The 13,626-nt window shown below is 48.5% G+C and overlaps 1 protein-coding gene across 2 annotated transcripts in view; it reads left to right on the top strand.

Moving 5' to 3' along the window:
- Positions 1-402: 402 nt before the first annotated feature.
- LOXHD1 (lipoxygenase homology domains 1) overlaps positions 403-13,626 on the top strand; it is a 222,126-nt gene continuing 208,902 nt past the window's right edge. For both annotated transcript variants that reach the window (XM_036823221.1, XM_036823220.1), the window contains exons 1-3: positions 403-532; positions 6,736-6,850; positions 13,434-13,514. In XM_036823221.1, the coding sequence (XP_036679116.1) occupies positions 403-532; positions 6,736-6,850; positions 13,434-13,514 (326 nt within the window). The remainder of the gene's footprint in view (positions 533-6,735; positions 6,851-13,433; positions 13,515-13,626) is intronic.

The following is a 13,626-nucleotide window of genomic DNA, read 5'->3' as shown; positions in this document are numbered from 1 at the left end:
CCCTGCTGTGAGGCCAGGTAGGGAACAGATGCCAAGGGCTTGATGTCACCTGATTCCCCATGAAAGGAGGAGGGGGGCGGGTGGGGAAGGGAGGGGTAAGGAGGATAGCCTGTCCTCAGTCCCCATGAATAAGTCATGAGACCCAAAGAGAACCCCACGGCAGGTGCAGAGGAGGTGGTCAGGGAGAGGGGGCCAGAGACAGGAAGGGCAGAGATAAAGCACCGAGGTTCTGCTCCGGGGCCAGCGAGGAGAGGGGAGCAGGACAGCTCTGTGGGCCTGTGTGGGCTCTGGCCCACCCAGGCGTGTGCACGGGAGCTCCAGGTGAGAGGGCCGCGGGTCCAAGGAGGTGCAAAGAGGTGGGCACAGTGAGCCAGTGAGTGGCAGGAAGGGACAGCGGGCAAGATGATGCCCCAGAAGAAAAAGAGGAGAAAGAAGGACATCGACTTTCTGGCCGTGTACGAACAGGAGCTGCTGAACTACGCCTCGGAAGACGATGAGGGGGAGCTGGAGCACGAGTACTACAAGGCCAGAGGTGGGCGCGGTCCTGGCCTGCGGGGACGGGGACACAGGCAGGGGCAGCGGGGCCCATACGATCCCATCCCTTGTGTCGAGGGAGGAATCTTAGGTTCCAACCCAACTCCTTTCTCGTGGATTATCCTGTTGGGTCTATACTACATTCCCTTGGGGTACACTGGGGCCCCCACTGTCCTGAGGGTCACAGAGTCTTATGGGCACAGAATAGACTACAACCGAGGTGCCCACTCTCTCCAGGTCCTACACGTCCCAGAAGCCATGTTCCCGCCCGGTCCCTGAGGTGTGGCCTGAATCAGGCTGTGCAGAGGCCTGTGGGAAGAGACCTGGTCACTCAGCAGGTGCCGAGCAGGGGCTGGGGGCCGCTGCCCACTGCGGCCGATGGAGGTGAGGGCCTGGGGCTTTGCAAGGCGACAGCCCTGGCCCACATGGGGAGGGCAGTTGGTGCTTTGGACCCAGGACCCAGTCCTTCTAGCCTCACTTTCCTCTGGGGTGTATGGGAGCTGCTTAGAAATGCTCTACCTTCTTGTCAGGTAAACCAGAGAAGGGGTGAACTGGGGACCCAGGAGCCAGGGTTGGCTTGCAGACAGCATTTTTTTTTTTTTGCTTTGTTGTTTTCGTTGGTGTTGTTTTACTTTTACAGTTAAAAAAAATATGATTGACTGTGAATGCCCATAGGCAGCGGACTTTATCACTCATAGGTCTGTTTTACTCCTCAATGCTGCCTGCCTGGTCTCTGAAGGCATTTAAATTCTCAGCGCTTCCTCTAAACTGGCTCACTACTCCCTGTAAGCACCAGACTCCCCCATTCATTCACCAGATAAGTATCGAATGCTTGCTCTGTGCCTGCCATGGGCTTGTTTGCCCTCCTTAATTCCTGTCTGCTGGGAGTTCCTTGATTATACCCGATGCTGTTGGGCTTGTGGCCTCAGCCATCCTGACCTCTGTGCGGGGGGTGGGGGGCCCTCCTTTATTTGTCCTGACTCCTAACCCAGCTCCCAGCACAGACCCAGGCTCAGAGAAGGTGGTCGCTGCTATGGCACTATGAGGCTGTGACTCTGCTGAGACCCCTTTCCCGGCGTGCTGTCCTGGGCACCTTCTGGGGTGGAGGTGGGTATTGTGGGGAGGAAAGAAGGACCTAGAACAAGTGAGGTGTTGCCGCCTTTTCTCAGCACGTGTGCTCCAAGCCCTGTCTGGTGGGGCTAGGGGCATTGAGGCTAGATGGGCGGGCAGCACTCATAACAAATACTCTCAGCTTTGGGGTGATTTGCCCCAGCCAACACGACTGCTGGCGAGAGCACTCGAGAACCTCTCACAGCCGCCGTCCCGTCCAGTTCTGTTCATGGGTTCTGCCTGCCTTAGTGTGACTATAGGATCCTTCGCAGCTTCCCTCTTCTTTTTACCCTTCTCAAAGCCTTTTCACTTCCGTTCTCACTTTGAATCCTCAAGATCCCCGAGAACAGTCAAGGCAGGTGAGATTAGTCTCAGGTTAAGGACTGAGGCTCCGAGAACTGAAGTGATTTCAACAAGGTCACAAGCAGGAGAGACAAGAACTTCAACGGTTCCCAAGACAAGTCCCCACTTCAGGTCACGATGCTGTTCAGTAGAATCATGTATTTAATGCATCAGGCACCACGCTGAGCACTTTACCCATGTGGATCGGTTTAATCTTCACAACAACCCAACAAGGTGGGTTGGGTTCTTAAAATCTGCTTTTTCAGGTGAGGAAACTGAGGCACAGTGAAGTTAAGTAACATGCCTAAGATCACAAAGCTAGTAAGTAGCAGAGTTAGGATTTGAATCTTGCTGGTCTGGCTGGTCCTTACTCTTGTACTGTCCAATCTTGACTCTGCTAGAAATAGCTGGTGAAGAGCAAGCCAGGGTTGGTGCCATGCTGACATTTCTAAGAGACACAGATGCACTGACTCCGCAGTCAGCTACAGGACTGGGCGATAAATGTGTATGATTCTGACAGCAGTCACTTTCTGAACTTTACCTGCACTGTCATTGTTTCCCTCTCTGCTCTAGAACGATGTGTCGCTTACTCCCTTTGAGCACTGGATTCTTGCATTATGTGGAGAATCTTGATGAGTGTGATGGGGAAGAAGAAGAAGGAAGAGGAGAAAGGCCTAGGTTTCCTTCTCTGTTCCTCAGGTCGCCTCCAGGCTACACTGGAGTTTACCAACAGCCAGAGGGAGGAGAGCAGCTCCCTCCATGCTCTGAGGGTAGGCTGAGGCTGGTGCACTGGTCTACTTCCTGACTAATACAGGGCCCGTGAGGGCAAGAGAGTGACTCCTACCAGAATCTGGGATCTGAAGGGACCTCAGAGGCCATCCTGCACAAGCTTCTAGCCCTGGGGCCCTTTTCTCTCCTGTATCCCAGACAGGGGGCTACCCAGCGTCTGTTGGAATACAGTTTCCCAAGGCAGCCTTCCTTCTTGGGGATGTTGTTAGTGGAGATGATGGTAGTGATGTTGAAAATGATATTGATGTTGATGATGACAACAATGGAGATGATGATGGTGGTGATGATGGTGATGTGATGATGGTAACAGTTTACCACTTATGGAATGTACATCTTTCATCCAACTGCGAAGGAGTGTCTGTAAGATAAATTCCCAGAAGTGGAAATATGTTAGGTCAATGAGTATGAAAGTTGAAAACTTTGTTTTATTTGATTTAATCCTTATGATAATCCTTCAAGGAAGAAATTCTCTCTCTTTCGGTGATAAGGAAAATGAAGCTCAGTAAGAAATTTGGTTGAAATCATACAGCCAGTATGATAGAACTGAGATTTACATACTGGTTAATTTATTTCCATAGTCCACATTCATTTCATTGATTGTTTCATTCATTCATTTGTTTTTTCATTCATTCATCCATGTAATTATTTATCGAGCATCTCCCATTTGTCATGCTCTGTGCTAGGAGCAAAGCTTGTTGCTGTTGACAGTTCTTCTTTGTGCTGACCAGGGGATGTTACTAGTTGGGACCCTCCTCTCTGGACCAAACAGAGTTTTGTGTCTTCCATGAGATATTTGTCTTCTCTAAGATAGTTTTCAGCTGCCTGAACTTTTTAAATTAAAAATTTTAAATTGAGGAATAATATACATATTATATATATAGAACATTATAGAATATATATAATATGTATGTGCACATATATATTATATATGTTATATATATATATATATATATATATATATATATGGCACAAAACTCAAAAAGGAACAGCTGATGAATTTTTACACATGTGCATGCTTGTGTAACCACCATTCAGAACAGGACACAGAACATTTCTAACCTCCTGAAAGCTCCTTTACTCTTCTTCCCAGAGGTAATGGCCCTCCTGATTCTATCACATACATTAGTTTTTTTGCTCTTGAGCTTCATATAAATGGAATCACACCGTACACACTTTTTTGTGTGTCTAGCTTCTCTTTCACTCAACATTATATCCAAGAGATTTATCCATGTTGTGACTCATTATATAGCTTGTTCTTTTTTATTATTTGTGTACTACTGCATTTTATAAATATATCACCATTTGTTTAACCATTCTATTGTTGATGGAATTTGGGGTTATTTCCAGTTTTTAGCCATTATGGATAAAGCTGCTACAGATCTTGTACACATTTTTGGATGGACACATGCACTCATTTCTCTTGGATTTGTAATTGGAAGTAGAATCACTGAGTCATAGGGTGGGCTTATGTTTAGTTACCAGGGCTTGTACCAATTTATACTCCCACCAGCAATGTATGAGAGTGCCAATGGCTCCACATTCTTGACAATACTTAGTATTTGTCCGTCTTTTTAATTTTAGCCATTCTGGTGGGTATATGTAGTGTCTCATGGTAATTTTAATTTGCATTTCCCTTATGAATAATGACGCTGAGCCCTTTTCCCTATGTTTATTGGCCATTTGGATATCCTCTTTTATGACATGCCTATTTAAGTCTTTTGCCCATTTTTCAACTTTATTGAAATATAATTAACAATAAAATGAATCTACTTTAAATGTGCCATTTGATGGGTATTGACAAATGTATACATCTATGTAACCACTAGCACCATTTATATATAGGGCATTTAAATTATCCCTCAAAAGTTCCATGTGCCCCTTCCCAGGCAATTCCCACTAACTTCAACCCTAGGCAACCATGCTCTGCTTTCTGTTGTAATAGATTAAAGTTCACATAGCTGGCATTACATATCGTGTAGTGCTTTGTGTTTGACTTCTTTTGCTCCACATCGTGTGCTTGAGATTCATCCGTATTGCATATGTCAGTTGTTCATTCCTTTTTATCACTGAGTAGGATTCCACTGTATGGATATATCACACTTTTTTAATTCATTCACTTGTTGATACATTTAGGTTGTTTTTCCAGTTTAGAGCCATTATGAAAGTTTGTGTGCAGATATTTGTGTGGACATGTTCTTATTTCTCTTGGGTAAATACCTAAAAGGGGAATTTCTGGGTCTTATGGTAAGTGTATGTTTATCTTTAAAACAAATTATTGCTCATTAAAGCAATTGTGTGGTCTTTCTTTTTCTTATTGATTTGTGTGAATTCTTTACATTTTCTGAGTATGAGTCTTTTTTTGGTGACAGGCAGACCCCAGAGATATTGTGGATTCGGTTCCAGAGCCCAGCAATGAAGCAAATTCACAATAAAGCGAGTCACACCAATTTTTTGGTTTCCCAGTGCATATGAAAGTTATGTTTCACACCATACTGTAGTCTATTAAGTGTACAATAGCATTATGTCTAAAAAATGTACATACCTTAATTTAGAAATACATTATTGCTAAAAAATATGCTAACCATCGTCTGAGCCTTCGGCAAGTCAATCTTTTTGCAATAGTAACATCAAAGATTACTGATCATAGATCATCATAACAAATATAATAATAAAAAAGTTTGAAATATTGTGAGAATTACCAAAACGTGACACAAAGACAGGAATGAGCAAAGCTGTTGGAGAAATGGCACCGATAGACTTGCTTGACACAGGGTTGCCACAAACCCTCCATTTGTAAGAAACACGATATCTGTAAAGCACAATAAAGGGAATTGTGATAAAACAAGGTATTATGGTGGGATGCCTGTGTGTGCATTCCAAATATCTTCTAGTCTGTGGATTGCCTTTTCATTCTCTTGATGGTCTTAATTTTAACTGTCTAATTTATCATTTTTTAATGGTTAGTGCCCTATTTGAGAAGTAGCTGTGTACACTTGGGGCAGCTATGGAGGTAGTTTCTTTATCCCTCTCCCATACCCCAGACTCCTTTCTCTAAACCAGGCATCTCCAGGCCTATAGGTCTTCTTTCATGTGATGTGGTTCTAGAATTTCCACCGTGCTGGTCATTTTCCTATGAACACTCAGTTTGGAAACATCCTTGTATATGTGCAAACCATATGGGCAACACTTCAGGTCCTGGAGTTATCTCAGGGAGGGCTCTAGGAGTTGTTTGCTGATCAGGAATCCCTGTGGTGTAGACTGTGAAGAATGAAGGCTTTGGTTATCACAAGAGACAGGAAGTCACGCAAATGTACTGCTTCCTTTCTCCCCCTCACGGAGACCTTCATCAGAACCAGGGACATCAAAAGGAAAGACATCAACAGCAAACAGAACAAGCTTCAAGGGGACAAAGAGAGGGGAAATCAGTGCCCCTGCCTACAGGGACTCACTGGCAAAGTTCTGCATCCCCCTCACTAAGATGTGTTATCCTGAGATTACCATGGCAACACCCAGGAGGTCACAGGAAGTGAGACCTGCAAGGCAGCCTTGTGTAGAGGGCAGAGAGAAAGGTGAGAGCCAGGGGCAGACTCTGAAGAAGGTCTTGGCTAGGATGGCACCCATGTGCTGTGCTGGAAAGATCACAGACAGGCATTGGGAGGCCTTGGGCTGGGCTCTGGTGTTGACATTATGTATTGTGTGACCTGGGCTTGTTCCCTTGCCTGCAGGTTCCTTACCTGTAAAATGAATGTGCCGCATCAAGTGGGAGATTGTGGTCTCACAGCAGGGCTTGGTGTGGGTCTGACCCTGGCTCAGAGGCTTGCGGGTTGCAGCAGGGGTCCAGAGCGTGCTCTGTGGCTGGGCATCCCCCTGTGGATCCGGCAGGAGCTGTGGCTTCTCCGAGCCCACGTAGGATTCTGGACTTTCTTCTGAGCCTGCGGTCTGTCTTCTTTCCTCCTCCAGTGTACGAGGTGGTCACAGCCACGGGGGATGTTCGTGGCGCAGGGACGGATGCCAATGTCTTCATCACCATTTTTGGAGAGAATGGGCTCTCTCCCAAGCTCCATCTTACCAGCAAGTGAGTACCAACTCAGCCTTGGTGGGGTCCTGGGCTGTTAGTGGGGGTTGATAAAGTTCTGGAACCCATGAGAGAAGACAAGTGTGTCCACAGGTGTATTAAGTGGTGTGGGCCTTGCTAACAACCGATCACGTGCCAGCCAGGCCTCTCCCAGTGATTTCCTTAGCTCCTCTCTTGATTTTTTTGTGTATAGTAATGCTTACTTTGGATCTCAGAATTCCCAAGAATTCATATTAGCTGTCCTTTGATGTGGGAGAATAAGCCCTCAGGATCAAGAAACCTGGTCTAGGCCCAGCTTTACCATTTAGTTGCCATATAACTTTGGTCAAATCTCTTGGCATCCAAAGCCTTGGCTTCCTCATATGTCATCTGGAAGTGATAATCCTCATTTTACCAAACTCATAGGACTTTTGGGAAGAGGGGACAAGGCATGCATGTGAGGGAGCCATGAGCTTAAATGCTCTGCACCTACGTCTCACCTGGGACCAGCATCATACTGAACCTGCCTGCCCGCTAACGCACACTCAAGTCAGTGCGTGTGTTTGTGTAGATGTGTTTGTGTGTGCACACTTGTGCCCTCCATTTCATTGTGTCCCACTGAGAGCAGAGGCTGCTGTCTCTTCCTTTCCATCCCCTCCGCCACACATGTGCACACACAGTTACTACACATGGCAACATTCTAGCGGAATCATGGAATTCCAGAGATGGCCAAGGGCCTTACTGGTGGCCTGGGCAGCTGTTTTTCACCCTGTGCTGAGTGGAACAGGGTATTGGTCAGTTGGTTTTGGGCCCCCAATACCCTAGCATTCCTCCCCCTGGAGCAGCTTGACTTATGCTTATCATATCCACCGAGTTTCTCAGTCAGATTCTCTTTGCACCAAGGGCTCTGTAACCAAGAAAAATTTGAAAACAACTAAATCTATTCCAACCTGCTCATGGGGAATCTGGGGCCTAGAGGGGAGTGGTGAGCAGCTCTGAGTCATGGAGCTTTTGATGGTAAAGCTGGTCCTCAAACCCCAGGGTTTTGATGCAGACATTTCCTCAAGCACATGACCCCGTGGCCCTAGAGGGTGTGTGGGGGACTCCCCTGCAGGCCTCCTGGGGCTCCAGGGTGTGACCTCTGGAGCTTATAGCTTGGCACCTCCAGGGGCGGCAGGGGAAGCAGTAGAAAGGTGGGTCCACAGGCCAGGAGATCCACAAACTCTGTGCTTAGCAGGCTGACCAGGCCCAGGGGGACACATTTACCCTGAAGGCAACCTCTGGTGTAAATGCGGCAACGTTGAGGCAGGCGTAACGTCCTATTTTGTCCATTTCCGCAGAACAGGGTACCTGCCTTCTTGTACTGCTTACACTGCCGAGTGACCCGCTTGTGGAAGCCCTTTTCTCCAGTGCTGTGGGCACGGTAAAGAGAATACATGAAATGTCCATCCTCTCTGCCATGTGTTCTCCCCGGAGTGCACCCCTCTAGGGAGAAGCCACTAGACCCTGGGGAGTTGGCCAGCTTCGTTTCTGGAGTCCCCAGCCTGTCTTTTTTTTTTTTTTAAAACAAAAAGTGTCATTTCCCCTCTTGTGGTGGTTCCTCACTGCCTTTCCTCCTTTCATCCACCTGGATCCTCAGACTCTCTCCCCTCACCTTTTTCCTCTGTCAAAACACCTTCTCAGGAAGGTCCCCAGAGTCAACTTTTATAACCCCATGTGAAGGTCTGTCACTGTGTCCCCTCTCCCTGGGAGTCTGAGTTCCAGCCTTCCTTCTCAATGGGAAGGAAAGGCTGCGTCACGGTAGAATGGTCTCAGGCATGACTGAGCTGGCAGGGCCAGCAGGTCTCCGGGTGGTTCTGAAACCACACAAAGGCAGCCAGCTTCTCTGAGATAGCCTGCATGTAGGAATCAACTTCCCCCCAATTACTCCATGGGTCTGCTGGTGGGGGTCTCTCCTGTATCTGTGTCCTGCTCCAGGCTGGGCATCAGGGGCACAGATTAGGCCAGGATCCCAATCCAGCTGGTCCAGAGGGTTCTTCAGGAGCCCGCAGGAAATGGGTAGTTTCAGGGATACAGGCACGTTTGCAGCATCAGCTGTATGTCCTTGGAGAGGCTGGAGAGGTGATGCATAGAGGGGTGCATAGGTGGAGCCAGAGGATGATGGGAGGTCTGTTTCGTGCCTGCAGCATCTATCCCAGTTCTTTGCAAATAGAGCTCACTAAATGATTTGGTATCAGTGTGGCTAGAATAGGACTTTACAGGGAAGGATATGTGATCTGGACCTCGACAGGTGAAAAGGACTCATAGAGGAGGGGCAGAAAGAGGGTACTTTAGGTGAAGGGGAACAGCTTGAAAAAGTATGGAGGCCACAAGGGACACTGCAGGCCAATGGGGGCCGGATGGGGACTTACCGGCTGCATGGAGGGGCAGAGAGGAGGGAGGTGGGAAAGGCAGGGGAGGACCAGACTGGAGAAGGCCTTGTGGAGGCTTGACGTACCGTGCAGACAAGAAGGGTTAATCTGGCCGCGGTGAGCAGGATAAACGGGGAAAGAGGAGATCAGAGCCTGGCTGCTGCAAGGCCCGAGAAATTGTCTATAAAGAGAATCGGACGGACACAGTCCTCACGATCTGAGACCCTTCCAATTCAAGACGGAGACCTCGGGTCTGGGAAGGGAGCACTGCTTTCCGAGACAGTCCAGGTTGCCGTGTAACCAACATGCAGACGGCCGCGGAGGTCGCCGAGCTCTGAGAGATTTAGATGCAGTTAGCCCAGCCCAGCCCTCACCCTCAGCAGTCCCTGGGGTCTGGCTCCGAATGCCCACTGGTCTCGAAATCTCCTCTCCTCTCACTGTCTGCTGCGGTACCCTCCTCGCCACGCTGTGTCACCCCAAACCCACACCCACACCCATGTGTCAACTGGAACTGAGCTCCTTTTCCTTGTTTTACACCCACAAACACACACACATACATCCACGCAAGCGCACCTACACACATGCACACACGCACACACACACGAACTACAAGGCATTTTGGTGTGCATCAGACTTCACTGGTAACTCGGGGTGCCAGAGTTCACATGGAAGCAACTCAGACAACTTAAAATGGAATACTAGATAGACCCCCCCCCCCCCGCCTGCCCGCACCAAGGTCTTAAAGTTAAGCCACCACCCTTCCTGGAAGTTCTCCCTGACCCCTTTCTCTGCAGCCTCTGGCCATGTCTCTCACCCCACCTTTCTCTCCTGCCTCTCTCTCGTCCTCTTTCTTCTCTCTCCCACCAATTCCACTCTTTCTGGTGGCCTTTCTCCTCTGCCCCAGGCATGTACCTTCTACTCCCGGGTGGCTTATTAGGATTTTTTATTCTCCAGTACAAAATAATTCCTGCTGCAAGAAGAACCTCAGTGCCTGATTGTTCTCACCCTCACGGTCTGGGGTCTAAATTCCTCGGCACACATCGGACCCTCTCTTAGGCAGGAAAGAGTGGGACACGTTCACTTCTATTCCCTTGCTAGCTGACCTCTGCCCTGACCTCCACGCTAGCGAAGTGCCAACAGCTCTGGATCCCAGAGGAAGCCCCCTTCCCCATTACCCAGGACCACCCCCAACAATGAGTCACATGTTTAGGATATGGCAAAAGGATGGGATCTCATGTATCTTCTGGAACACGGTTCTCCTGTTGAGAATTCACCAACTGCGAGTGTGGGAGAATCCTGGCATTTTAGCCTGCTGGCTCTGCCCAGGGGGCAGCTAAAATGCCCTGTGCTGCCTGGAAAGGGTGGGATCCCTGTGGAACGGCAGGCACGGGCAGGGAGCTGTGTCCTGCATTTGAGGGTTGACCAGGAGCCGTGGAAAACCTGCCATCTCCCACAAGGAAATGTGAAGAAGTGTCTATTTCTGATGTTTCTTTGGCCAGGGACCTCTGTCGTTTGCTGTTTCCACACCACCTTCAGTCAGTTTTCTGAAACCCACCAGCATTTGTATTCTGACTTATTGGAAGGGGGGATTTCGGAGTCTGACCCCAAGTGGGCTGGGGTTGGAGCTCATCTGGGATTGTTTTGGCCCCTCCCTGAGAGGAGGGAGTCTGTAGAGCCCTGTCTCTGCAGTCCTTTGCTTTCCTTTCTCTGAAGAGAGACCCCTGCAATGCAGAAGGCTTTGCTCTTGTCCACCAGGATATTGGTCTCCATGTTGTAAACACCGTGGATGATTGCGTCACATCCTGTGATGCCCTTCATGCTCCAGTGTGGTCCTGAGACAGCGTGGAGCACGCCTTCTGTCCATCCTGGCAAACATTTCCTCCTCGTTTCCCTTCTTCCACCTCGCTTTTTAAAATTTCTTTTTTGAGTGACTGTAAAGCAGCATGGTCAATTATTTAACAAACACGCTGGAAAGTGCGAATCCACATTCCACCTGGTCGCGTGCGCAGGGCCTTTTTGAAGGTGCGGAGCTCCCCTTGCTGGATGCAGCTGCTGGAGCTGGAACTCTTATGAGAAGCACCCTAAAAAGCCAGCTGCTTTCCTTCCAAGTCACACCTTGTTTTTTCTTTTCCAAATCACCCTCCTCTTCCCCTACTCATTGGCATTGGTTGTTTCCCAAATTCCATGCACCCTCAGCAGATGAAGCCCAGTGAGCCTCAAATTCATTCCGAAGAATTCACCACAAGAAGCTGTGGGCCGGATGGAGCGGGGATTTCTGAAACAGGGGACTGTGCTTTTTTCATAATTACGAAAACAAGATGTGCTCCCTTCAGAAAACTGAAAAAAATAAACACAAGAATAAATAACCAGCACTTCATAATAGTCTTATTATGTAGACATGATGTTTTTGTATAAATCCTCCCCCTCTTTATTGTTTTTAAATGAACTTGGTGTCCTTTTGTATTGGTTGTTGTTTATACATTCTATTTTTAACCTGCTTTTTCTTTTAAGCCTATTTCATAAACCTGTTTCTGTTGTATTAAATACTCTTTCACAATAGGATTTTTAATGGCTGCATAATATTCCATCATAGAGCTTCCCAGGGTGACTGCTTTGTAGGGTATTTATATGATATAGAGACTCCTGTCTATTCTAAAAATCGATTTCCTTGTCTTGTATACTGAAACAGAAAATACCTCTTATTCATTTCCTTGTTTCCCATTCACACAGTTCTGATGCACATAATCGATGTTCATGTGTTTTGCAAGTCGTTTAACAACTGCTTTGACTCTGCAACAGAATACAGGCCATGTTGTCACTCACCCTTGGAAGTGAGATTCTGACAGGTCCATGTCGTCAGCCTGGGGGCGGGACTTTTCACTCCAGCAAAACCCGGAAGTTCCCGCCACTCTCTCCTCCTGCTCTGTTCCCCGGGCTACACCACTGGGGGCTCTTCTCCCTGACAAGGTGGCCTTGGTGCACATTTTCACCTGATTTTGTGAGCTCTGCACTGCTTTAGGAGGGCCCTGGGCCCCATGTCTCATGACGTGCCCACCATCAGGAAATATCTCCCCAGACCAGACCGTTTGCCAGAGTGGGTCTGTTTGCAGAATCACAGCTTCTGGGTCTCTAGAACCTTAAAAGCCTTCTGTTACTGAGAGAGTCTGAGCCTTTGCTGCCTTGGGGAGAAGGCCTTTCACCTCCCTCTTTATTTTGAAACACGTGATGGCCAATAAACAGACATATCTTCTGCGTTTTTCTTTTCCCATGGGCTGTGTGCTGGTGCTGAAAGCCCTGGCCGGGAGCACTGAGGGAGGTCCACAGCTCTCAGCCCTGTGAGGCCTTCACTGTGGGAGCAGGAAGAGCTGCAAGCAGGCCTGGGCTCAAGCGGCGGGCATCCTGGCCTACACAGAGGACAGAGCAGATGTCCACGTGAGATTCAGGCTTCCACTCCCAGAGGACTCGGTGCTCCAGCTTTCCTGAGTCTAAGCTGATGGATGCTAGGACACTCCCGAGTCTGGACTTGCTTGGGCATCTCATTGAGAAACATCTCAGGGGCACTTGCTTCTATTTGCACCGTCTGTAGGATGCCAGATATGCATTCCCTCACTGCCCGCACTTCCCTGGTCGCTGGTTTGGGTTGAGTGTTTCCTTCCTTGGAATGGCAGGACCATGGTCCCCCACCCAAGGTTTGCATCCACTTGGGGCTGCCATTGCAACTCTCCCCAGCAAGAGCAAGGCAGGTGAGGAGGAGAGGCCAGGAGGCCTGCAGACCCAAGAGCACCATGGCATTTATCACACCTTCCTTCCTCCTCCACTCTCCCAACCCAGAGCAACCACAGAGCATTGGATCATGACTTTGGAGAGCCAGGTTCTGGTCCCAGCTCTGCTACCAACTAGCAATTTACTTGTTTGTAAAACGGGGCTAATGTTTCCCACCATGCTTGCCTTAATGACACATAGCAAGGATCCCATAAGAACCTGGGCGTGAAAGCAAGGAATGAATACTAACCATCCTTGCCCTCCACCTCTCCAAACCATGTCAGAAAGGAATCTCATAATGGGATTGGCTGCCAGTAGCACTTCCTGGAGTGGGATGGTGGAGGAAGTAGGGGGATGCCAGCCTTTGGCTCTCCTCCAGGGCCTGTGAGCCAAGTGCTGGTCTGTGCTAACTGTGCATACCTTCATTGCAGGAGCGAATCTGCCTTTGAGAAAGCCAACATCGATGTGTTCCGGGTGAGAACAAATAATGTGGGCCTCATCTACAAAATCAGGTGAGAACCTGGTCCCTGACCAGGTTGGGGTGAGATGAAAGCAAGTAGAATAGGAACTGATTTCACTACTGGCACTTTTGGGTGTTGATTGCTCTCCTGACGTCATCTGAGG

Source organism: Balaenoptera musculus, chromosome 14 (assembly GCF_009873245.2).
Source record: "Balaenoptera musculus isolate JJ_BM4_2016_0621 chromosome 14, mBalMus1.pri.v3, whole genome shotgun sequence".
Taxonomy (NCBI): domain Eukaryota; kingdom Metazoa; phylum Chordata; class Mammalia; order Artiodactyla; family Balaenopteridae; genus Balaenoptera; species Balaenoptera musculus.
Note: the sequence above shows the minus strand (reverse complement) of the source record. Positions and strands in the feature narration are given on the sequence as shown.